The sequence below is a fragment of the Calidris pugnax genome, unplaced genomic scaffold, assembly GCF_001431845.1.
Source record: "Calidris pugnax isolate Ruff unplaced genomic scaffold, ASM143184v1 scaffold196, whole genome shotgun sequence".
NCBI classification, from domain to species: domain Eukaryota; kingdom Metazoa; phylum Chordata; class Aves; order Charadriiformes; family Scolopacidae; genus Calidris; species Calidris pugnax.
Genome location: NW_015091042.1, coordinates 1,609,169 through 1,636,880, shown reverse-complemented (window position 1 = coordinate 1,636,880; position 27,712 = coordinate 1,609,169). Strand labels below are relative to the sequence as shown.

Here is a 27,712-nt window from a genome sequence, read left to right as displayed (position 1 = left end):
CTTTCAACTCATAATGCATAAACAGAGAGGGAATTACTTAAAAACTCATTTGCTACAATGTTTTCTAAAATGGAAAAACTTCAAAGTAATGTTTATTCATCCAAGTACATTTGCTATTGAGTATTTTACTAGCCAATTATTAAGTGCACTACAGAAATGCAGAAATATCATAATCTCTGCATTATACATATATGATTGGGAAATGAAGAAATCTAGCAATTTGTGTAACATTTAGTAAGATAAAGTCAAAAAGAAATGAAGATATCAAATTTCGCATTAAAAACAGATATCTTTGTCTCACTGTAACGCTAATGAGCAAGTACTACTTTAGAACACAAACTAAATCTAATCCTTATACTTTAAAACTTGCATGTACAATTTGAATTATTTAATATTATGGCTAAACCCTGCTCCCACTAACACATACAAAATCATGAGTTTCCACAACAAAAACCTCTGCCCCCTCCAACTCCCCCGCTCCCCCTCCCAAATAAAAATCCCACATCACTTGGAAGCATTGGAAGTGATTACAGTATATATTTTTAAAATACTTCTCCTCAATTTTTCTTCTGGGCAAGCAAGACAGCATGAATGCATTCCACTGTAAAACATTACAGTAGGGAAAGTGTTGAAAACTGCCCAGTTTAACCTCTCAATTATTTCAAAATTCTGTTGGTCAAACAAATCTGCATTTCAGCAATGTCTTATCATAGAATCATAGAATCATAGAATTGCCCAGTCCGGAAGGGACCTCCAAAGGTCATCTAGTCCGACCCCCCCGCAGTCAGCAGGGACACCCCCAACTAGACCAGGTTGCCCAGGGCCTCGTCAAGCCTCTCCTTGAATATCTCCAGGGATGGGGCCTCAACCACCTCCCTGGGCAACCTGTTCCAGTGCTCCACCACCCTCACAGTAAAGAACCCTCTCCTAATCTCCAGTCTAAATCTGTTCCCCTCCAGCTTGAAGCCATTTCCCCTCGTCCTGTCACTACAGGCCTTTCTAAACAGGCTCTCCCCAGCCTTCCTGTAGGCTCCCTTCAGGTACTGGAAGGCTGCTATTAGGTCTCCCCGGAGCCTCCTCTTCTCCAGGCTGAACAACCCCAGCTCCTTCAGCCTGTCCTTGTAGCAGAGGTGCTCCATCCCCCTGATCATCCTTGTGGCCCTCCTCTGGACCCTCTCCATCAGGTCTATATCCTTCTTATATTGAGGGCTCCAGACCTGCACACAATACTCCAGGTGAGGTCTCACCAGTGCAGAGTAAAGTGGCAGAATCACCTCTCTGGACCTGCTGGCAACGCTTCTTTTGATGCAGCCCAGGATGCGATTGGCCTTCTGGGCTGCAGCTGCACACTGCCTGCTTAAACTGTTTCTTCTATGCTTTCTGTGTTACTGATGGAATCAATGGAACTTCCTGACAATAATGGCATTACACAGAAGTCACAAAGTAACAAATGAGGTTCCCAAACTGTATAACAAGTTTGGAAGGTTAAAAAAGATCTTTCACTCCAACAAACACAAATGCAAATTTTATTTAAACTTCCTAGGGGCTAGATGCAGTTCATGTATTTACTCCATCCATTTTTAGAATCATTTTCAGACCTAACAGGTTGCTAACTAGTTCATTTTTTTTTTTTAAGTCACAAGGGTTTACCCAATGGGAATCTAAACAGATTATCAGTCAAATAAAAACATGAACTATCTGATCTTTTTTTCTAAATAGTTCTATTTAGCGTATTGTATTTTATATCACACTGATATTGTTTGTTTTTAAAAAGCTTGCTATTTTTGATATCCTAACTTTGTAAACCATACTAAATTGTGATGCCTAATTTCAAAGTATTTGTATTCTATAAGAAGGTAAATTTATATAAACACCAAAATAACACTTAAATTAAAATATTCATGCTGAGTCAGATGTTGCTGTAATATTAAAACTTATTTAAAACAAAATGGGAAAGAGGATTCCTACATAACCATCACTAAACCTGAAAATAAAACCTAATAGCAGGTAATAAAGCTGTTTACAATTAGCATGCTAATTCTGAAAGTGCAACAAAAATAAGCAGTTATTTTCCAAGCTTTTTCACGCATTCTGATTCCCCAAATAATCAGAACAACAATAAATTAGAGAATTCATTTATAAGTGCAAACATCTAATGTCAGTATTCTTAACTATACTAGATAAGACAAAGCTGAAGTCTATCTCAGTCCATTGCTCATTTTGTGACAAACCAAAGTTTTCAAACTTCAGCTTCTGCTTATTCCTGTAATCCCAAATCAATGAATTAACTGATGCGACTAATTCTCAACTAGTAATGTAACTTAAAGTGTTATAAAGCCGGCTTTAACAACTTTTTACCACAACATACATTCTCCAAAGGGAAATAAGAGAAGATCTCACAAAGGCAAGCTTTGCATTTGTAGAAGTCAAACAGTGGTTTTGGAAACGCAACAGAACTACATCATTAAAAAAATAGGTCTCTGATATCAAAAGCCATCAGCTATAAAGGGACCATGAGCAACTAGTGTTGATGCCCAAGGCTCTTTCCAAAAGAGAATACATGAGTCTAATGGGCTGAATAGCAAGGAAAAATTCAGATTATTTATCTGCCTGCACCTATCAGGTCCAAAAGAGATAAAAAAGCAGAAGTGCAGAACAAAAACACTAAGGAAAAGAGCCTATATAAGAAAATCTTGATACATGAATATGCCATCTTCAATTGCAAAATTTGGAATTGAAAATAATTTATATATACATCTAGAAATATATGTGCATATAGATATACATATTTATATGAAAAGGACATAACATATATTTCGCAATACTGGAATGATTCAGCTGTGCAAGACAGAAGGGTATTTTAGACGTGAAAATGTGCAGTGGAAAAGTAGGGAAAAAAATCCACTAAAAGTAAATTCCTGATTTTGGTACTTTTTAAAAGCTGATTTCAATACTTTTTACAAGCATTGGTAACTATTTTTAATCTTAGCTTGCACAGAAACAGAGGAAGTGCAGCAAGTTTAGTTACATGTTCACAATTACCCAAGTTACTGTTATGGCTGAAAAAAGAAGTCCTGCCAAACATCCAGTCCTGTGCTGCATTTACTGAATCACACTGCTCACATTATGTTTTCTAGGCTGGCAGAAAATGCTTAGAAAATTAAGAGTTACTGTTATGGACTATACCATCTATTGTAAATCCTCTAGCTGATACTTCAAAGAGAGGACAGTTTTCTATCCAACTAACTTCTCCAATGGATTCAAGCCAGCAGCTGACAATCTTTGCCAGTCTGGAGACCCTAAGAATTTCTTACAAACAGCAACTGTAAACCTATACTCTATTGGCTTGGTTTGCTTAGTTACTTTTCACAGCCTTCTACAACAGTTAATTGAAAGCCAAACAACTCACCCCCAAACCACTTTGTAATATTTACAGTGACAGAAAAAAAGGCAAATCTGAAAAAGTAATCTCTAGGGAAACTTCACTACAACAATTTTTGTTTGATAGAAAAACCATCTACAGGTTTCTCAAACATATTTCTTTTATGTTCAATTTGCTGATTTATATTGCTGTTTTGTAATATGGAAGAACTTAAAATTTGCATGTACTTTGTTTCAATAATATTTTACAACCCTTTAAGTACAGCAGAAAAGGACTTCAAAAGCTAGTCTCACAGAGTGCAGCTTGATCAATTCATTGAAACAAATCCTTAGGCATAAGCATCAATGAAAAAATTTACTCAGGCCTTCATTGAGAATAGCCCTGAAAAAAAATAAAATGTAAGCAAACTGATATAACATTCAAGAAAGATCCTGCTGAATTCATCTTTTCATACCTGTGCTGGGTTTCTGTACGTAATAGTATGCCAGGCTTTTGAGGGGTAGGAGAATGTGACTGTTGAGCTTTGTTTATGTTGCTTAGAATTCTCTGAATATAGAATCCCCTGATTTAGCTAAAAGGGAGCTGCTTGTGTCAGGTTCTGTTTACAAATGCATGGCTGCTAAACTGTAGCATGAAGTAAAAAAGGTAGCATGTAACACTGTCCAGACAGCCTAATGACACCCAAAACACATAAAGATCGATTGCCCTAATGGCAGGCTCTGTTGATTCTTCCAGTTCAAAATTCTCCACGTAAGGTTTAACTTTCCAGTATTTGGGTTGGATAGATTTTTTAAAAAATAAAAAAAAAAAAGGCACCAGCCAGATTTCCTTCCTTTTCCTGAGGAACAGATTAAAAAAGGAGACAAATTATAAAATTAAACAGCTCAAAGATGCTGCAAATATTTTGCATTGACACTAAAATGCAGACGATACTCTTGCTTGTTACCAAGATACACAGCTATACTTTCCAAGGTACATTCAGTACCTTCAGAATACATTTTAAGGGATTAAATATAGTGGTTGACAATAACAAAGAAAATAGTGCATTTCCATGCAAAAGCTTAGCATTCTGCTATCCTTTGCAGCAAGCTCATGACAGCATCATATTTGTATATCACAACAATCAGATGGCTCACTAAATCTACTCATCTCTACAAAAGTAATTTTTGACAGATTTTACCCTGACAGGCACAAATTGTTTTTTTAACAGTACGTAGGAGTCACATGTTTTTCAATGAGAGGACGGTGGGCATCTGACAGAACTGGATGTCTTAGTTTACATGCAGTGAAGAGTATCTGTCTACGCAAGGCAGGATCAGGTTCAACGTGGTATCCCCAATTCTAAACAGTAACAATTACACTGGTTTTGAAATCAATTTTTTTGAAATTCAAACTACAAATCACTTTCTGTTTTCTTTTCCATTCTATACTAACCCTCCCTCAATTAAGTTAGCGTCTCATTAGAAGGTATGGAATTACATTGCAGAATTTGCCTTTTCACACATGTACCCTAGCTATGCGGAGTAGAATCAATGTTCACAAGATGGAAAGAAGCAGCAGGGTTGCTTCAAACATCTCAGAAGTCCTGTCCCTTCCCCTTTTGAGAAAATATTAATAGCTCTTTCCTTTTTTCTCCACCTTCCCTACATTTTGCCTATCCTCATACTGAGATGAAGGGAAGTGTCTGCAGGATGAAGACTCTTACCAGGAAGGAGGGAGCAGGATCAGTCAACATCAGGCAACAGCAGCTTTCACCTTAAATTTATAGCATTTTACTGTAGACTTCTAGAAGCCCCTGAGAACTTTCAGCTTCTAGGTGAAACATGTGGAACATGCACTTAATATTCCCAGATTTTCACCTTGAATTCACAACCTCTCCATTCAAGTTTCTACCATTAGATTTCCTTCTCTGTTCTCAGGAAGACAAGTTGTCTACTATTACAGATTGAACCAAGCTTTCTGAACCTTACCAGTGAGGAGAGTCATTAAAAAAAATCAATACATATATATATACATATGTATTATCTAGGGAATATGTCAAATTATGTTTTTGAATCCTGCATGTCAGTAGCTGGCATTTTAACTGTTCTGACTGAATGGCAGACTACTCTTCCAGCAGCAGAACAGACATTAGACTTCAAAGGAAAAGTGGGACTTTCAGCAGCTTTAGTGGTAAACTGTGAAGTTGTCTGTGCTGCAGCATTTGAAGCTGAAATGAAGGATTAATTACAACAGAGAGGAACCTTCTGTGCCAAAGCAATGCACATTTAAGGAGCCACATGAAACGACTGGAGCCAAGCAGAATATGCTGAGAACATTTCTCAGGAAACTTGTACATATTCAAGTAACTATCGAACAACAATTTGAAAAAAAAAAACCCACCCCAAAAAAACCCAACCAAACCCTGAATATTTAAGAGACAAAAAGAAACAGATTTTTATAGACAATACCTTGTACGGAAATTAATTACTGCTTTTTGCAAAACAGCAAAATGGGATTTTTTTTAATTTTTTTTTTTTTAACCACAAGCTTCATTCCATTTACTCCACACCTCAAACCAAACCATTGACAACAGCAGAGTTGCACAAAAGCATATGCAGAATTATTTTTTAAAAATATGCATTACCACATCAGTGTATTACTTACAAGCACAATGTTATCAAATATACTAAATGCAAAGAGAAAAAATATTAAATAAACAGTATTATCAACTGCATCATCAGAGCAGCCCTTTGCATGGGAACGGTGTAGATGCCTTAAGGGGAAGCCATCTGTCTTCTCTGGTGAGCTTTGCAAATATGCTTCATTTGCAACAGTTGTGTCCATATCTTTTATTCGCTATCTGACTATTGTCAGTGGCCCATGGGTGGAAGGTAAATTTCCTCTGCACCACACTCATCATGAGGATGCAACACAGCATTATCAGAAGGAACAATTCTGTATTTATGTACTTTTCTTCTAGCTGTATCTAAGAAACAAGTAGCGAGGGCTTTTCCTAACTTATATTTGACATTAATATAGTGATACAGTCTTACAAATATTTTTCAACAAAAAAGACCTGTATAACAGAAGTAACCTTCTACAACAGTAATTTCCCTAAGACAGTTTTGCTGTAACTGTCTGACTGCTAATCATGCTCTTGACTCTCTCTAAGTAATCATACTGTTCAAAACTTGACACAACATGATTTTTAAATGTATTTGTTCCTCTTCATTTCAATGATGGAATACCACAGATCCTTTTTTTTTTTTTTTTGTAAATTAAGGTACTTAGTAGATGTCAAAGATGTGAGCAGAGTGTATCTATTCCCACTGTAGGAAAAGTCACACGCTTTATAATAGTATCAGGATAGATTCTACAAGCGTGGTCATATATCTGGAGGTCATGGCAGTCACCACAGCAGAAAGTTTCTGAAGATAACCTTACAGCAGGTAACTCCCATAGCAACAGCTATAAACTGACAAACACCACAGAAATACGTTAGACTACACTGAGATCTGGCTTGCAAAAGAAGGCTTCTAAAAATCTGTAATTTTAATTAAGATAAATATTTATGAATTGTATATGTGATATGCACTTAATTTTCTATTTCTCCACTTTCTGAGTAAAGAATTCAAATGCAAGGTTTTAAGTCCATTTAAATCCAATCCTCATGTCATTCTTTTATGAGACATGCTGTTTATACTTGATATGATTTTAGCATAAACATCTACTTTATGCTCACCTAAACCATTTCCACAAAGTAGGATTTAAAATTGGTAAAATTGAGGAGAAAATATACTCTTTATGTTTGATTAGCCATACACTTCACAGGAGGCTTAACAGAAAAGAAAGTTTAAGATTGGCATATATTAACACCAAAAAGCAAGCTGATGGAGAAAGGATTAAAGTCAGCCACCTTTCTTCCCATATTACCAAGTCATAGCTGATAATAATTAACTTATTCCTCCTAGAAAGTGCCTCATAGTGAGAAATCAGCATGTTCTTGTTTATATTTTTTTTGTTTAACCACTAGTTCTTTTATTTTATTTTTTATAAGGATCCACTGAAATTGCAGCAGATCCACAAAACACAAGGTGGCTATCTTCAAGGTGTAGTGACAACCAGAAATGCTGTAACTACATTGCAGAATTGAATAGTCCAATGCTAAAGAAATATATACAGTAAAAGAACTTTCTCTCCCACAGGACTGTGGGCAGAAGCCCATCCTTCGATCCATAGCAAAACCCCTGCAAAACATTCCTTTTTATTATCAAAAATAAATAAATATTCAGAAGAAGAAAACATATAAATGGAACTTAAACTAGCTGCAGTTACCATAGAAACCAGCAAGACTTACTCAACACTTCCTACTCTATTCCATTATCATTCAGTCTCTCATGAACTCAAATGGAGAAGTATTGTTCCGATTCCTATGGAAACCCTGGAAATAGCCCACATCATTGTCATAGGAGATTAAAGCAATCTAGAACACATCTCTTGGATTCATCTATGTGCCACAAAGGCCTACAAAAGATTGAGAACAACCAAACAAACAAAGTCCATTTCTCAATATAGAGGATCAGAATCGAAACTATTCCCTATGAACAGCAGGTAAGTAACAAACATTGGCAAACAGTTTATAATCTGCAGACAACTACGACAAACAGATCTGTACAGTTACACTAACACACCGAAAAGTACATCCCTCAGCATCTTTGTGTCCTGTCTTTATACAAATGCCCTAACTTGAGAAGACTATGCCCTTTTGTCCTTATGACATTTCTTATTTGTTGAGCTGGGTGAGGAAAGAGGAAGTTTTAGAGATGTAATAGCATATAATGTAAAATGCATACATAGCACAACTCAGAAGACCTTAAAAAAAAAACCAAACTGCTATACATAGATTCATAAATACACATACTGTTAAATAACCAAGATTCATGAATATTTGAATTACAACATATTAAAGGTAAAATGCTTCCCAATCACTCCCTTCTGACTAGATCAATATACCTTTTTTCTGCTCTATTCTAAATTTTTGCTCTAATCTGAAGATGTAGAGTGAGTAAACTTGATCTAGTGCTTAGAAGGTATGATGGCAAGGCGTAAAAAATGCCCCACCCTCCTCCCCTCCAAGCCAATTCAGTTGTCTATCTAGCACAGAGACAAATATCTGACCATGTGATTAAGAGATGTTTTTTAGGAAGAGCAGGAAAGAACAGTAATTTTCTGTAGTCCATTTCACTCCTACAGTCTTTGGAATAGCTATGTTCACAGAATCACAGAATCTTCTAGGTTGGAAGGAACCTTAAAGATCATCTTGTCCAACCATCTTGGAAGGGGATATCTTCCAACCATGTTGGAAGATATCCCCTTCCCATACTCTCTAATAGCTGTTTGCTATCTGTTGACCATTTGCACAATCCTTTTTTTAAATTTCTTGACACCGTGTACACAGTAATTGTGGTTTAGGTTTTTTCCCTTGATACATTGCCCTACTTTCACACACAATGAAGTTGATCTGCCCCACATTTGCTGCCGTGGGTTTGAGTATGCTACTAATTTCTACCCTTTGAAGTCATCATCAGCTCCTTTGTATTTTACTTTCTTCATCCATGAAATAAAAATAATCATCTGCCTTAAGAAACAGTTGTATACTTTATTAATTAACAGCTACTTATTGTTCTGTCATCCTCATGGACATGTAGAAAGGCAAATTAATGGTTAATGTGATTAGATAACTTATAATCATTGTAATGTTCCGAAATGTTCAGCAGTCCCAAATGGTCAGGTAAATTCTCATTTTTTATGCTAGGAGTTGGATTGAGAGTCACTAGAGTAGAAAAAAAAAAAAGTATGCTCTCTTCCCCCCGAAACAGTATGACAATAAACCTTGTACTGAAAATTTAGTGTATCTTCTGAAATCTTTCAAATCTTTCACATCCTGAGAAACTCCAATTTTGCTTTAACTTTTATGAACTATTTTACTTGCATATGAAAACAAGCCTTGAAATGGGTCTTGGTTCAATGAACATACTAGAAAAACCCACGACAAAACAAAACCCCCAGACGACTGAGGCCGTGGCACATCCTGTGGTTCCTGCCTGTTCAGTCAGACCTGGAGGCTGAGAAAGGCTTCTTCCTACTGCTCTAGTTTGGAAATTTGGGGCACAATACAAGGGAAAATACGGCACTAGTTATTTTTGCCTAACCAGGGGAATTTATAGGCCATACCAAATTCCCCTTAACCATCTAAGAAAAATTGTAATATCATAACCAATAGACTGCAAAACAAATCCTGTCATCCAAGAACGGGTGTGCTTCCCTGCTGAAAAACTAATGTCATGTTTGGATTTGTTAAAGGCTTAGGATATTATGAGTATGAAAGACTAAATCACTGAAGAATATGTTCAATTTCTATTGTCAAGTCAATTAATACATTTTATTCTAAATTAAGCCTTATTCAGATTAACTGCATCCTAAAACCATTATAGGTGCTCAGAAAAAAAAACTCCAAGTACTTTAATTCCACAAGAAGACTAGTTGCAAGACATCTCCAGGATGACAGGGTCCCACAATGGAAATAAAAAGACTGACCAAGATTTACAAGAGCTTTGTTTATCCTTGAGAAAGCTTGTTAAACTCCATATTCAAATTCTGAAACGTTGTATACTCAAGGTTGCTCAAGGTTTCTCTTCCTGCTTTGCAAATCTAGTAAAATAGCTGATATTGTCAAGAATGCTGTCAAAAAATCTGTATATATACCAAATGCACCTGCCCTCTCCAAATTCATTTCTGTCAGGGATACCAAATTATCCTTTGAGCATCTATTCTCATTACAGTCATGAGAGAACTGTTACTGCCTTTGGAAGCAGGAGAAACCCCACATAATTTCTGTGCTGCTAAATTTCACTTTGGCTGCTAGGCAACTGTAACTTATTGCAAGAGGTGGCAGGGTGTTTTTTTTCCCTTCAATGTTAAAAGAATTTGAGTTCTCTTCTGCAGAAAAAAAAAAACGTAGCAAGAGGAAAGCAAGCTGAGAAAATATCCTAAAAAAAAAAAGCAGCACTATATAGCATATTTCTGCTTTTTCCAGGAAAATCTACTATCATTACTTTATATTTCAAAATCCACTGGTTTTCCTGACTTGTATTTTTTTCAAAACACTCCACCAGCTCTCAAGCAATTCCTCCGAATACAAACTTTTCAAAAAAATTAAAAACCACACAAAAAAATCCAAATAACCACCAGTACTTCTAGTTCAATTGTTTCATGTATGTTTTTTTGCCCTCTAGGGTACCCATTTAATTTTTAATGAGTCTCCTCTTTATGACATATTTATGGGCAAAACCTATGTCTTCTCTAAGCTAAAATAACTGGCTTACGCTTAAGAATGTTTGCTTGAACAAGAATTTTGCCAATTACTTTCATTTCAGTACTACATGTATTTATAATTAAACTGCAATCAGTATAAAAATTAAGAAACCTGAAAGCTTACATTTTTATAGAGTGACAGAAAGATGCTACTCTTGTCTTTCCCTGAATGTGCAGTGAGGCTTTCTAGCATTTTTAAGAGTTCTTCTGAAGTTCAGTCAAAGGTCTAAATCTTTCCATACTAAACATTTAGTCACTCTCTATTCACTGCACGGTCTTTGATTCAGACTTTTAATCACCTTGTAAAGTTTTGACACCAGTTTCTCAGAAACTGTAACGTCCAGACCTTGCAAAATGAGACCCCCTACCAAGCACAGTCCCAAGTCCCAAATTTTACTAACCTCAAAACTTTGTTCTGTCTTACAAATGTTTTGGCAAGACTTGCATTTTTCAACCATTGACCATGTGGGACAGTTAGAGCTCGGGAAAAAAGAATGACTGCTGGATTTTTATTGAGAGAGGAGGAGAATGTATCAACAAGTATACATTCCAAACAAAATATGTTACAAAAAATTTCTATTTTATTTTAAATGTATACTGGGGAACATATAGTCACTTTTTAATTTAAGAAAACACCTTCATATACCGCTTCCTCATCTTTAGGTTTTTAAATGGAGTTAAGTATTAAGAACATTAAGAAAGCAACCTAATTAATCTAATTAAATAACTTAGTACTAAACAATTTAAATAATTAATATACTGCTGACATTAATTGCTGTCCCCTCTTTTCTTCTCCCTCATTCCCCAAAGGGCTTTTCTTCTCCTCTTTCTTTCCACGTTGCCCATCTAAAAAATGTTTTCATCATGCAGTAATTAGAAAGCAAAGCCTTATACACTCCATTTTAACACAAATTTTCCAGTTTCTGACTGACTTTTAGGTACTGTTAGAGTCAAGGCAGTAGGCAAAACCACCATGTGGTGCTCAGCACAAGCAAAGTAAAGCTCATAGCTCCGTGATGTGTTTACAGGTCACGTGCTAAAAATGGAACAAAACAACAATTTGCTCCACCACTTTATCTTCCAGTTCTGCAATTGAAATAATGATTTTTCTTTCTCTGGCAGCTTAAAGGAGAGTCCACATTCAACTGTGTCCTGGACTGAACTGTGGTAACTTTGACAATATACATATGACTTTCTCCTGTACATCAAGCACTTTACTTAATTAAGGAAGTCTTTTTCTTTTTACTCAAATGATTAAAAAAGAATTAATTTCAGGAAGCAAAATCAGTTCATAAATGCTTTTAATTTCCTGCTGCTTCAGATTAATTATGAATGTCTCTAATTCTTCTTTGAGAAACCCACCTCAGGAATTTTTATCTGTTGCTTCCATCATCTAGAGCATTATACAGCACTTCAAAGTAAACCAGTATTTCCCTTAACAGATTTTAAGTAAACTGTTACTTTTTATTGTTATTTATATTTATGCCACTCAGCATCAACTGCAAACAGAACTGCATGAGTTCAATTAGCACATTCTTAAATCATGTACTTATGCAATTTAATATAGACACATTTTTAAACAGCATGTGAAAGTCTCATCTACATTATTGAAGACTACAAGTCACATTTTCAAAGGTTGTGTAACCAAGAACATTAAGTTCCAGTCATACTTTTAAAACCTAAAGAATGAGGAGAAAGAGGTATTCTGACTACACAACTGTAGGCGCCATACCCAGCCAGCTGTTTTCTGCAGTACTTCAGGAAACTAAAAGAAGATCTAACTGAAGGATATTCTGGATCACCCTTTACAAATGTCTTCCTCCAAAGCCTGCCATTCAGATGAAACTGGGTAGTGTGAATATTCCATTGTGCATAAACCACTTCTGAAATGTCAAATATAGAATTTGGCTCCTAAAGAGGTAAGAAAGTCCAGTCTATTTCAGTACTTTGTCTCTACAATATTCACATAAACTACAGCATCAACTGCAATATTAGTACTATCCCATGTATACGCCACTTTTACATCTGTTCCATCTAATCTTGCTATCATTAACAGACAAGAATTACATACTACAAGGCACTAAGTTGACAAAAGAATAAAACAAATGATGGTCAAATGCTTTGAAAATTTGATAGTTCAATTATTGAGAATGTAAATTTCTCACTCTTGTTTCTCATGTTGCTTCCCCCAACCAAAAAAAAAATAAATTCTTTTTTAACAAAATAAAAACTACTCCTGGAGACTGAAAGAACAGAAATCTGTTTCCTAATGTTTCTCTGTCAGAATTGATACAAAAACACTCTGAAGAGCAGGAAACAGAGGCAACTCCCACCTCATGTGACCAAGAGCTAAGGGCACAATTGGAGATATTAACACGATATATTTGAGATACTGTCCTTTTCAATAAACCTACTCTTAGATACTCACATGATGAGGGAGTACCATACTAAGAAATGACACAAGGCAAGAATTTCGCATTGAAGACCCAGACATAATTGGCCACTTCCGGCCAATAATTCCCCACTTTGATTCAGAAATATAATAGCTGGCAGAAACAAGTTGTGTCAAGTTAGTAGAAAATCATGAGTAAGTCATAATATTTTCAAACACTATACTTTGATAAAAATATTGACTTGACTTAGCTACGTTCTATATCTGCAAATAATGTGAATATTCTCTCTAGCACAATGTTCATTGAAGCAGTTAACCTTTAGCAAAAATAACCATAAAGTAAGATTTAAATGAACAATGTTCATACATGATCTTCCAGAAATTATACTGTATGAATTCAAATCCTGAAATTGATAAGAGCTATCTTAAAATAAATGCATCCTGTTTTTTAAACTGAACAAAATTAACTAACAGACTCCATACAACACTACTTATTTCTCAGATGGTTAGTCATAATGACGAGCCTAGATGTGTACAATACCTGCTGTTATGCCTTGACAAGAATATAAATACACTCTTAGAAATAATCTGACCCAATGGTCTACAAAAAATTCTGGAAATAAACTAGCCCCTTATAAGATTCAATAGTAAGTTGAAAGTACAAAAAAAAATACCCCAAAAGAATTAAATAAAGCAAACGGAATTGAATAATTCCATTGAATAATAATTCCATTGAATAATCCCAGTATCTTAAATTAAAAAAAGAATAAAAAAAAAAAAACAATCCACCAAACCAAAACTCAACATGATAAAACGTGTGATTCTTGGTTTGCATTCGTGTTCACATATACCTCAGTAAAAAAAACACAGGCTAATTTCTGATTGCACAGCTAGCAGCACAGGACTCTGGGTTTGGGTCGTTTCTAGACTTGGTACTTAAATTAGATCAAGAAGCATGGCTTTAAGATTTGTCATTTTTAATGCTGAAGAAATCAGGAAAACATGCAAAAGATCAATATGCTGCTTTTCATAAGATGATCATGTCTTTGAAGTTTCACATAGGAGACACTAATGCTAAAAGCAGCAATGGAACGTGCTTTCAAGCTATTGATAGAAGTCAGCATTTAAGACAAGCAAATGGGCAGAAGGTCTTTTTAGGAAAAAAATAATCAATATAATATTTTATTGCACTAAGCAAGACAGTATCAACTGAGCCACCTCAACTTTTCACTGCAGAAGACTTGAGAATAAAGTGCAATTTCTTTTTTTTTTTTTTCCTTCCTTCCTTCCCTCCGCCCAAATAATTACTCTGCAGAGCAGAACTGACTCACAGTAAAATATCTCTTAACAAAAGGAAACAATCAAGGACAAAAATTCTGTTTTCAGTTTAACGCAAACTATTTCCAAAATCTCACTGGGATTCTCAAAAGTTTTAAATGGGATTTAAATCACTTTAGCTGTTACATGCATTCCAACAAGGAAACTAATCAAAATCACACAGGAGACACTTTTTACTGCAGTGAACTGCACAGAAAACCCTTGGCAATTAAGTATGATTTGACAAGGCTATAAAATAATTATATTCAAATAAAGTGAAAACTATAAAGTATTTTCAGTGGAACTTTAAACCACACATTATTAATATGTGACTGTGGTTCTATTTGATAACTAACTGTTGACAGGTTTGAAGGATTTCTTAAGTTAATAAAAAAAAAGATCAAGAGAACATAAAATCATTACTAGTCTATTGAAAGTATCACAAATCCCACTGCATGGCAAATTCAAACTTGTCTTTGCTTTACAGTTCTAACCACTACCTACGTATGTAACACTGTGCTTATTTTCGCAGTTAGCTTCCATTTTTGCTAGCACAACTTTACTTCCAGACAAAATAGGCCTATAGAAATTAATAATCTCAGTGTTTGTATCAGAGTTCAAAATCATGGTGCCAGAATGCTGAAATAGGCTGGCGGGTGACCTGGAAGTCTGTTTTTCTTACTTACTGCCTCTGTTTCTCTCTTGCAGTAGGAATCAGTCTTCTATTTCAGTTCCAAAAGAGAAAACTGGGATTGTGTCAGTGCTAATGCAACAAGCCAATCAAAAATCCTCCACTAATGCTGGGACACAGTGTTTGTTAAAAAAAAAAAAAGACGGTGATTACAATAAGAATATAGAAAATCATAGAAAACTTACAAGTACTCTGCCAGTTAATGTCTGGGCAGATATCATGACTCCTGCCCAATCCTTCACAGAGGTCATCCACCCCACTTCTGCTGCCACATTCTCCTCTTTTTCATCTGTTGGTTTGCAGGCCCCATCTGCCTGTGTATCTCCACCACCATTGATCTTCTGGGCTTCCTGAAAAATAAGTATTTGGGTTAGTTGATGATTAGCAATTTGACAGTGAAAGTCAGTGTGTAGGGGCTAAGAAATGCTATGGAAAAGGCAAATCGGTCTTCTTGGATTCCTGCTAGATGACATTAAGCACCTACTCAGCCGTGTCTCTTTAGAAATAGAAATGTCTATGAGTTACCAACTAAATAATAATACTCTTCTTGACACTAAATCTTAAAAACATATACTTGACATCAAATATGCTATATGTTCCTTCCTCATAAGAAAGACAATTGCCAAGAGCCACATATGCAATTATAGAGCTGCATATAAACGAGTTTGTCAGACATACACCGATGGACCTTTTGATGTATTAGTCCCAAAACATTGTGTACTATGTGTGAACATAATTTATTTATGGTTTTAATTTACTATCACTAGAATTAATTATCTGAGTAAACCTTCACTGAAAAGCATGATCCAACAAGACAATTATCAAGCGTGAGGGGAACAACATACACCATAGGGAATCTGCGGGGAGATGTCACGGTATCAGTCAATTGGTGTTTCAGTAAGAGTGTTTAATATATCACAGGAATTTTTCTGTTGGTAAGTGGCTCTCGTAGAACGGAGAGCTAGAATTTAAAGAGAAGCCTCAGCTGCACTAAGCTGAGTGATGAGTCACATGCACTGGAATTCATCTCAGTCTCTCACGGATGCTGCAGCAAGGATGTCAAGCTCTGCAACTGCCTGCTCTGTGCTACAGTCACGGATACTGCACAAAAATCAAGGGAAATGACAGGAAAAACCAGCCTAGATTGTACAGCGCTTAAAACACACCATAAGCAATGTATCAGACAGTGCCACGAGCATGCCTTTGGTGACAGCATAGTACTAATGATTTCCTGAATACTTTACAAGTTATGCTAAACAGGCATCAAAATCCAGGGCTGAGGCAAGAACTGAGCACTTGAACTGCACCCATGGATCTACATTAGTGCTTCAAGCACTCAGCACAGACCTACAGCTTGAAAGATCTTGTTTATAGATGACTTGCCTGTAGGCCACGAAGCAGGAAATCAATTGCCATTAATGCCCTTTGGGATATCCGTTATACAAGCAAAGATGTTGACGCTGGTTCAGTGATTATTCCTACAGTAGGAATACTACACTATCGTGGTCAAAACGCATAGCTGTGAGATGGCCTTGAGGACACAGCTGGATATAAAGGTAAGGGCACTTCCTGAGAGCAGCGCTGAACTAATAAAGCAATCGCACTGAATCTGTCAGCAAAGGACAGCACAGCAACACCAAAAATGTAATATGGAGACCCAACAGTTGTTTTTAGAGAATCTCAATATTGCAACTTAATTAGCTAACCAGATTTTTCTCCGTTAGTCTCCCTCCTGAAAGCTGGGCTCTATCTTCTCACTAGCAATTACAGCACAGTGCATGATGCGGCTATATTGATAATAACAGATTATTCAGAGCTACAAGAGTAATTCAGCACTTCCTAAGCAAATAACCAGAAAGAACATAAAAGCCACTTTTTATTTACATAACTGGACCTCATTCCCTGACAAATTTGGATACAGTGAATCAGATGTTTTGCACTCAGCATGGGGAGACGTACAGAGCACTGCACACACAGAGCATGGCCCACAGGAGCTTGGGACAGCCACAAGCCATTTCCAGGAGAGTAGCACCTGGCTAAGGACAATTTGTGACCCATGTCATCACCAAGCCACATAGATCAGTCCCAAAGAAATGCCTTGACCACCATTCATGCTGCTTTGGTTATAAACCAGGAAAGAGAAACCTAGCTTCATTTTTTTATTTTTTTTTTTTTTGTTACTGGATGATGTGGCTGTATATACCAGACATTGTAATAACAAAAAATATTGAGGGTTAGGGCAACCTAGACACACCTCCAAGGCCCTGGGGGCACTCACAAGCCTCACTGGCCCCAGCTGCTCTCCTCCCACTCTGCTTGTGGCCCAGGAGGCTCAGGGATGCACACCTTACTAAAAACATAAGTATGGATTTTGATATAGAAAGGCCCAGAACTACAGACTATTAAACAACACAAAAAAAAAAACCCAAAAAAAACTGAACGGAAAAGCCTACTTTATGGTAGCAAACTTCAAAACACTAAGATTGGAAAATTCTGTTACTGTTACATATTCCTACCTTACCCCTAACCTTTTTGTCACTATATCAAACTGAATTTTAAAGATGTGATTATTCATAAAATTCTAAAAATAAAATTTCCTAACACTCAGTAAAAGAATAAATAATTTACTTAATTGAAGGAGAGAAGTAGTTGTTTTATTTTCAAGAGGTTCTAATACCCTACAGTTCTTTTTGCTGTATTGAATTTTGGTTGCCAATAGAATAGAGAAGCAAGATATGACAGACCTATTCAGTATTTGATTCTCTGAAAGTATTAAAGTCTGTAATATATTTGAATAGCTGTATTTCTGCAGTTATACCACTTACTTCACCTCTATTAAAACCACCCACCCATATTATTTTTTAATTAAAATATAAGTAAAACAATCATCCCCTGCCAAGCATCATTTGGAGCAGTCTTATGATGAACTATATACCAAGCCTAACTTTTGCCATTACTGTAGCTATAATTAATATGCAGATTAGTTGCTGTTATGTAATATTTTTATTCAGTTGGGATGTTTTATATTTTTCATCTACATGGCTAGCTTCTTAGCTTACTAAATTGGCAGTTAAGTATTAAGAAAAGTTTATTCTCAAGTCATTATGCAATTGGGGAGAGATCACTAAGGGAGATTTAAAGGCTGCTTTCATTTGCACTGTGTACAAATCAGTCCTGTTATTAACTGTATAGTCCTGTTCCATTGCTATTTCTTCACCTCAAAGCATTGAGTAACCAACACCATAACCTGAAAAAGGTGCTTAAAAAAATAACCTGACAGTGACGATAACTGTTTAATTATTTACAGGCTCAGTAGCTACAAGTAAGATAATACTCTGTTTATCCGCTCTGTTTACCTGTTGTTTCACAAAGTGTTTGTTATTTTAATTATTTGATGACAGCAGCATTCAGGTAGACTGAGAAGCAGCATATTTTGCAGAATGTGTATTTCTGAATTCAGTGACAAAATGGAAAAGAATGCATGATCAGAAGGTGTGTACAGGAATCAAGATTCACTGTTCTACCAGTGGTTTTACAAGGACCTGGACCAGCAACTTCAATGCTTTGTTTCGTATTTTCAACAATGAATATTGATTTAGATTACACAAGTGCTGGGATGCTTAAGCAAACAGACTTCTAAAGGGCAAAGACACTCAAAAACAGTTTTCATTTTTGAAATCACAGTCCTACCTGCTTCATCTTACCTGTCTAGAATACCTGTACAAACACAGAACTAATATACAGACACTCCATTCAACCCAGGGCTGTGCAAAATAAAATCAGAAAATTACAAAAAATTTAAAACATCATCTGGGAATAATCTGCCTTTTTAGAAACCCTAAAAACCCTGGACACTGTGAAGACAACCTGATAAGCACTCTCTGAAGTATTGGTACTGGAAAAAACTTGGTCTCTTGTTAAGATATTTTAGAAAACAGGAAACAGTCAGGTAATGCGAGGAAAATGAACTGGGTTAAAGTCTGGTGAAACAAAAAAAAAGGAACTCTGATATTCGTGCTGCTCTAACATTTAAGTAGTATGAATAGCGCAAAACAATCATGAATTATCAACTGCAATGAGAATACAGGGCATCAAGTCGTGCCCACATCACTCAGGAGGAAGCAGTATGCTCAACTGAGCAGATGAACAATAACACCAATGGAGCAAGCCCAGTACTGGCCTTGGAATTCCAGCCTAGAGAACACAAGATGACAAAAGACCTGCCACAATGTCAGTTGCACCTGGTTTGAAGTATGCAGTAATAAAACATAGTTTGGGGAGATTAAGGAAGGGCTGCTTTAGATAACGATGCCAGCAACTTGCAATTTTATCTATATTAACTGCCCCTCAACAGCACTGCATTCCTAAAGCCTGCATTTTAAGAAGTGTTTTATATCAAATCAACAACACTTTCATACTGGCCACTCTCAAACATTGGAAATCTATGTTTAAGTTCCTTTCCCTTTCCCCAAAGTCACCAACAGATGCTATGTGAAGAGGAATCACTTTGCCTATAAGACTATCTCTCCGTTCTATGAGGCAGACATCTAAAACACTAAGTTTAAAATTATTATACTTCTATCAGTAATTCAATTACATGCCCTTAGATAAATTCTCTCACCATTTCGATAACTCTGAACAGGGGTCTTAAATTTATATATAAAACCATAATATTATGATGCATTCTCAGCAGCTGGGTAACGTACTGTGTGTGTCAAGACATCAGGTATCTACTGAATACATTGCCCTGGCAGATGTTCTCCATCAGATATAGTTACCATCTGTAATCTTCATCTTAATAGTTACTAAATACCAGTTCATCCAGTGCAAATAAAAAGTAAACCAAAAAACCTGAAGCAGTTTAGCAAACATGGGATTTGACTGGAATATTAATAAACAAAGCAGATGGGAATGTGAGAAATAAATAGCTCTACAGAGACCTACGAATAGAGTCAGCGTTGTATGAAACAGAAAGCAAAGGCCAAAGCAACTAATTATGAGCTAAGAGGTACTCCCTGTAAATTGGCCTATCCACAGCATTTCTTTGAATATTAAGTTCTTGGTCAATATTAGGTTACATTGACGTCAGTTATCATACAGTAGCTACAGTTTGGCTAGTTTCAAAGGATTAATTATTGATACCCAGAAAAACATTATTCCTTTCACTGAATAAAAGGAAACAGAATGATCTCTGGAAAACACGGCTGATGAGACAGCCAAGCATTTTTCTCTCATAAAATATTCACAAGCTATGTAATTTGGTGCTTGCAAATTTGGCAGGTTAAGAAAAATTAAGTCCAAAACAGATTCCAAAACTTTTCCTTGTAGTTTAAGACTGAGATGGTAAACTCCTGTGAGACAAACATTCTTTTTGGTTTCTGCATTCCTGCAGAAATTCTGAGAAGCCCTTTGCTTGTCTTTACTTGCAACCTAGACTTTTCACAGTGAAGGATTTTTTTTTTCATCAGTACAGAGAGTAAGTTTCTGGTTGTAAGACCAAATAAGTTTTTCTCTTTCTCCAGTGACCAGCTTCTCGAGAGTAAGTTTCTGGTTGTAAGACCAAATACATTTTTCTCTTTCTCCAATGACCAGCTTCTCTGTTGCATTTGTGCATACTTTCAGTAATCCTGACAGGTTTTAGTTTTTTTTCTGGGCCCTTAATATTTACAGTATGGGTTACTTGTATAAAATCCCCCTTTTACGTCATTGTTTTGACTGACAAAACTGCTGCAGTAGAGGAATTAATTCTAAAACCTTGACCTGAGAGGCAAGGGAAACTAGGTTAGTAAAACACAGTGTTCCAGCCGTGATCCCACAAACAGCATAACAGTCTGTCAAATGAAGGGTTCCTGGGGATGGTTCTTACTTAAAAATGTGAAACAGTAGACACCTACGTTATCTCAAATCTGAGGAAAATACAAAAAAGATTCAGTTCAAAGTTTAAGAATTTCTGCACGCTAGTGGAGGTGTTATGATGTAACAACTCCACTGATGTCTAACAGTATTTCTGAATAACTGGAAAGCTGGCTGAGTGATTTCCAAATCAGCCAAGAATTGGGAAATATGCTGAAGACCTTGTTCTGCCTCCAGATTTATAAAGTCCTGAGCCACTTTATCTAGTCTGTTCATGTCTTCACCCCACAGCTATAGAACACGAGTAATGGCAGTTTCTGTTGCACTGGGGATCTTACCAAGATAAATATATTTATGATTTTAAGTGTTTCGGTATTACACAAATGGCCAATGACAACAGGCACAGTGCAGGGAATCATACAGTAAGGCACACTAGAAACATACTGGCAAAGCCTGCTAGGCTCGTTATATAAGACAGTTCAACATATAAGACAGAAGTGTAATAAATAAATAAATAAAAACATGATAAGCCAGTGATGTACAGGTTAGGAGTATTCACTGTAAATATTTTGAAAATTTTCAAATTAACATCTATAGTATCCATACATTTATTTTCCTTTTCGATAGTCAGAGCATTTCATATTAATTTCCTTTATGAAGATTGAATTATCATCATATTAAAATACTTCCTAAAGCCCCTCTTCAATTATAAAATATGATACAAAAGGGCAAAACAAGCATTTCATTTAATTAATGGGGATACTAAGTTTAAATCACAAGAGGCATATCATTATTGTTTGGTCCCTACATACTCTAGAAATAGGTACCATAGGCAGATTAGACAATTACTATGCAAGACAGAGTATTAGTCTTTAACTGTCTGTTCTGTGGTTCAAACATTATACTGAGGCTATTCTTTCAAAATATATTTTCAAAAGAACTTTAGAGTAGCCATACCAGATCACTAACCTTAAACATGATGGAAACTAACCTTGTAAAAATATATGAAGAAGTATCAGATGGCACTGCGTTATCAAAGCTACAGAAAAGAGATCCTTAATGGAAAAGCATAGATAAGGGTAAAAAGGTGCATGCATTTTTCTCCCATTTTGTTTCCTCCCACCTAATAGCAGGCAAAATCAAAGCATGTAATCAAAAATAAAATTGGTACAGATATTACCGTGAAATGAACACTGTCAAATTATCTACATCCTATTGACGGATTAATCCAGGAGAAATTTGTCAGAGATGATAAAACATTTTAAATAACAATAACTTAACAAAAACTTATTATAAGCAATGAAAACCATATTTCACTTACTGTCTTCAAACTTTACTCGCATTTGTGACACTGCATGATTCATTGCAATCTAAAAGTTTCACAGTGCATTAGTAATGTAAGAAAAAGGTCTTAAAAATGAGAAAAAAAATAATAAACAGTGGGGAAATTACCTAACTTGTTTATCTTGATTACAGGAAGTACTTTAGCTGATTGCTTATAATTTTGTTGTTGTTGTTAACATTAAGCAATAACCGTCTCCAATCCAAGTTCTTCAATCATCACCTCAGCATTTTTTTTTACTACTGTGAAAGGATGAAAAATGCGTTGAAAAATAAAACATTTGATTTTGCCCAACTTTAAGACAAGAATTACTAGTAAATCTTTATTATCTGTATGATCTAAATTATGAGAGTAGCTTTTACAAAATTATGCAGTAGAAGCTGAAATAAAATTGCTGAAAAAACTCTTCTCTGCCAGGAATATTCAACACTAAAGTAGGTCATTAAAAGGTTCCAAAGTAGAAGGTTTATTCCCTAAAAGATATATAACTAGTTGCTCCTTTGAACCGCAGAACTCCCTAGAAAACCTGGTGATAGGAATTTTAAGTCTTCATTTGATTTGAATCAAACACTTTCACATGGGACTTATGGTTTCTGTTCCACATGAAATAACAAATTATTAATATTGTGTGGATGTGTAGGCAACCTTCCCCAATGAGCCTGTCAAAGAGAATTTATTTACATTTACATTTTTACAAAGAAATTGACGATTTTTCAGAGGATTTTAGAGGTAACAGGATGAAAGATGGAGGGAGGCAGTGGGTCAAAAATAACTGACTCACAAATATAACTAATTGGTAATATCATAAAACACATGGATCAATGATGATTTGAAGAATGCCAGAGAATCATTCTATTATCTACCAGACTGGACATGCCAGTCATCTCTAAGGCCTTTTTTTGATTCAAGTATATAATATTTATGCTTATTGTATTAAAATTGTAAAGGAAAGCATAATGAATTAAAGGTAGCTCTCTGTGGGATATAAAGCCATATCAGAGCCTTTCACTGACATAGGAAATTAAGTTCCAGTGGGTAGCACATAAATATTGGAAGAATGAGAGGTCAGCCAATAAGTAATTAAAAACACACAACACTTCCCATCTCAGAGATTACAGAGTGTCATGCAGCTTTCAGACTGGAAGAACTTCATGGAAGTGAGAGAGCACACAAACGTGCAGGAATCTGGATGAAAGATACACAAGTCAAATTTTCAAAAATATAGAAAATGTAGATTTTATTCTAAAGTGACAATTATAATTATTACTTTGAAATAATTATATTAAACTAAACATTTTCCCCTACAGGAGCAGTTATTTCACATTGAAAGGAATGTACAAATGCTATTAATAATCCGGTAGCTATAACCTCATTCATTACCCACTGCCATGGAAATAATTTTGTTTAATCTCAATCTCATTACTCCTTTGCATAAATTATTAAAGTCAACAAAAGTTTTTAAACCTAATTCCTTGTAGATAAATTTCTTTTAGGTAATATACACTACTTTTTTTCATTTCCCAAACACTAAATATCAGCATCCAAATTATCCAAAAGTCAATACTTGTAGACTACAAATACACCAGTGGGTACATTTATGACGCAAAGAAACATAAATAGTTCCTGCAAATTCATAGATTCTGTCTGAAATCTAAGGCAGAGAGAAAAGCTAAATTTTTGACTTGCATACTATATCTCCATTATTTTTTGTTTATGTCATATAGAATTGAGAACAAGCCCAGCGAATTCTCTTTGACTTTCTTAACCTCATCATCTTATCAAGAAATAACTTTAGGTGGCACGGAGATCTTCTCCTTTTGTGGGTGTACTGGTGATGCAACGCTAGGAATTGATGCATGACTGTGACATTGAACGTACCCTTTGTAAGCAATCAGAAGTTGGACTACTGGAAAATAAAGATACATGGTGTCCATTCTTGGCTCTCATAGCATAAAGAATTATAGCTAAAATCTTCTTGCTCATGGCAGGGATGAATCTGCCTGTACCAAAACTTGTAGAAGCAGCTCCTACTCTGACAGGTCATTTCCTAAAAGAGAAGAGCAACTCTTTGAAGTTGCCCAGATGCGTGATTTATTAGAAGCAGCCCTGGCAGAGTTGCATTAGAAGCAGAGGGCAGGTGAGCTGCTTAAAGGCAGACATTGTTCCGTCTCATGAGTCTGCAGTTTTTGACTTCAAGATTTATCAAACCAGCAAACACTACATATGTCACAAAAACATGTTACCTCTGAACACTCACTCTGTCTATAAATTATTCATGAAACTGCAAGCACTTAACTGCCCATTGATCAGGAAAGGTAACAAACAGAGCTGAGAGAACAAGCCAATTTAAATTTTTAGCTCTAAGATTAAATAACAGTAAGAAAGAAATTAAAGGACAACAATTTTTAAATCATCGCAGAGTATTAAGTTTTCATTTCAGGGGAGCAGAAGTTGACAATCATGAGTAACAAAGTTAACACTACTACAGGAGTTTCAGTCTTGAAAAGAGGTGGAAATCAACCACGCCCTTTGTGCAAAATGTTGCAATTTTGTGATAATCTGATAACTTTATTACATGGCCTAGAAACCATTTTTTTTCTTTTAGATTTTATATAATTTATTCTGGTAAAAGAGTTTGCAGCAGCATAAAGATCAAGCAGCTCATCAAAGCAGGCTGTGACTATGCTATACACAAGCTGTGTTTTACAGAACCTACTCATCAGCTTGAAGCTTTAGTCTTTCTCCATTTCCAGTGCTGCATAATTACCTCACGCAGCTTCCCAAGATGCAGGTGCCCCCTGTAATTTATCTGTGAATGAGCCTCATTGACAATCCCATCCATGTATCACATGAAGTTATAAAATCTACCTTTATTACTTGAAAGAAAAAGGGGCTTAATTATGCCCATGTAAAAAAAAACAAACAAACAAACAAACAAAAAAACCCCACACCATGTAATGATTTGTACATCATTATTCATATTTTCCAAATATCTGACTCTAGTTTATTCAGTAACAAGACACTGAAGTAATACATAATCTGGTCTAGTTGGGGGTGTCCCTGTTGACTGCGAGGAGGTTGGACTAGATGACCTTTGAAGGTTCCTTCCGGCCTGGACAATTCTATGATTTTATGATTCTATATAAGTAGAGGATGCATTTGAGAAATGCACTTAGAGAAATAAATATATCTGTTTCAGATTCAGTTCATGGAAATCAGAAAAAAAAAAAAGGCATGAACTGTGAATATCAACTTTATTTTCTAGTTTAGAAGTATGACTTTTATCCTCACAAACTAGTTTAGCAAGGGAAATGGGATCTATAGTTTACAAAGGCAGAAGTCATATGTAACATGATTCCCATTTTTTTCTGCAGATACACAGCTCTAAGAACAGTATTCAAGGATATTTTTCTTTCTGGTCATTCTCTAAATCCTCACTGTCACCATGGGATCCACTGTGAATAATTCAAGTGCTCGATTTTATTAATGCTTGTGAAGTGCTCGATATACTAGAAGTGATGCCTAATATGTAAGCAGTTTTACTTTCAGTTACTGATGATACCCATGCTGGCAACCATTACTGCCTTGTCTTACTAAAGACATCTAGTGGTCCTCACCCTAGGTTGCAAAATATTTCCACTGAATAAAATTAACTCCCTGTGAAGAAGGAAGTTTCTTCCTTAAGACTAAGTTATATATATGATTTTTGTACTGTGCTTTTTTTAATAAAACTGGACTTCAAATCTATTTTAAAGGGCACTCTGTTGGAACAAAGTGTCCTTGTTATTGATTAGATCAACAGAAAGAGCTGTAAAATTTCCAATGAAAATGTTACCTTATTGTAGTTTTCATTTTTTTCAGGATTTGAAAATGATTTAAAAAAAAAAAATATTTCCTCTAAAAACCCACCACTATTGCCATAAGAATTTAAGTTGGAATCACCCAATTCCATGGAAATCTTTTCCTGTAGTGATTTTTGCACACAAGTAACACAAAGCTATAAACCAAGCAAACTTTCCAAACTCTTCTTCCATTTTTATAAAGAGTATTTTGCACAAAGTTCCAAGCAATTACCCAAAACAGAGCCTAGTAAAAAAAAAAAAAAAAAAAAAACCAACCAAAACCAAAAAGAACAACCAAAAAACACCCAGCAAAACAGAAATTGAACTATTTTCCTTTCTATCAGTTTTTTTCTAAAGCAATTAGCTTTGTCCATCACATACACCAACAAAGCTACAAATCTTTAATGCTTCTCCAGGTCAGAAAGTCATCTTTGTGAGCTGCTATTTAAGTACACACCACCTCATTAATTCTCCTGCTCTATGATCTCCAGCAACATCTTTGCAGGTACTTCTGAAAAAAATGTTTTGTTTAGTAAATTTAGACATAAAATTTAAGAGTTTCATAGTAAAGTTGGACCTCACATTGACAGGCAAGCTATCCTTTTGGTTAGTGAGGCCAGAATTCAAATTCTGTCATAAAAGAAAACTCAAACAGTACAGGGATTCTCACAAGTTGGTAGTCACATGTTTTTAGTTTATGGGCAATCTTTTTCTGAAGATATAAGTATTATTAGCACTGAATGTTTGGGGTTTTTTCAATGTCTTTTCTTAGTGCAAAGGCCATACGATCAAGTGACTCATATGAAGAGAAGGGCCAATTTTTTGCAAAGGGTTTACAGACCTTTTAACAATTCTAGGTTATTGGAATACAGCTTTGACTCTGCTTCCTGACATCTTAGACACCCAGCATCCCAGTGATGATGGCATCCCTGGCTTGCTGTGCTTTCATTACTTGGAGACCTAGCAACAGTGATATTTAGTAAAATGATCATCAGTCACCAAAAAAATACATTTTTAAAAATGTATGATTTTCTGCTGTGCTCTGCACTCCCTGCAACCAGCAAGTTCTGCTGGAATCCAAGTGGGGGAAATTTTTCATCAGCATAGGCATATCAATTATGAGAATGTCAGCCCTGTAGGAAGCCAGACTCAAACTGTTGTTAGGTAGGCTGTGTTTATGAAATGGCTAGAGCAAAACAGTAGAAAAGTATAAAAATAAATTGAATACTTAACAGAAAAAGTAAGGTTAGAACTATATAAAACTTGCACGCAAGTCCCAGGTCACTGTAACAAAACTGTTCCCTCCCTCATTCCTTCATTGGGAGTTTGGGGTTGTGTCTTTGTTTTCACAGTTAAGTTGCTCTCCCACATGAACAAACTCTATTCTTCAGGTATTTTTGAAAATCCTGATACATCAACAATGTTTGATACCACTCTCACACACTGAAATGCAATCACCTATGCTGCTGACCACAGATATAGCTCATAAAACTGTCAACAGAGATCCAGTTAATGCTGTTGCCGGTTGTATGGATCA

At 35.7% G+C, this 27,712-nt stretch overlaps 1 protein-coding gene across 24 annotated transcripts in view; it reads right to left on the bottom strand.

Moving 5' to 3' along the window:
* KCNMA1 (potassium channel, calcium activated large conductance subfamily M alpha, member 1) overlaps positions 1-27,712 on the bottom strand; it is a 495,287-nt gene that overhangs the window by 334,892 nt on the left and 132,683 nt on the right. For all 24 annotated transcript variants that reach the window (XM_014956257.1, XM_014956277.1, XM_014956274.1 and 21 more), the window contains one exon: positions 15,324-15,488. In XM_014956257.1, the coding sequence (XP_014811743.1) occupies positions 15,324-15,488 (165 nt within the window). The remainder of the gene's footprint in view (positions 1-15,323; positions 15,489-27,712) is intronic.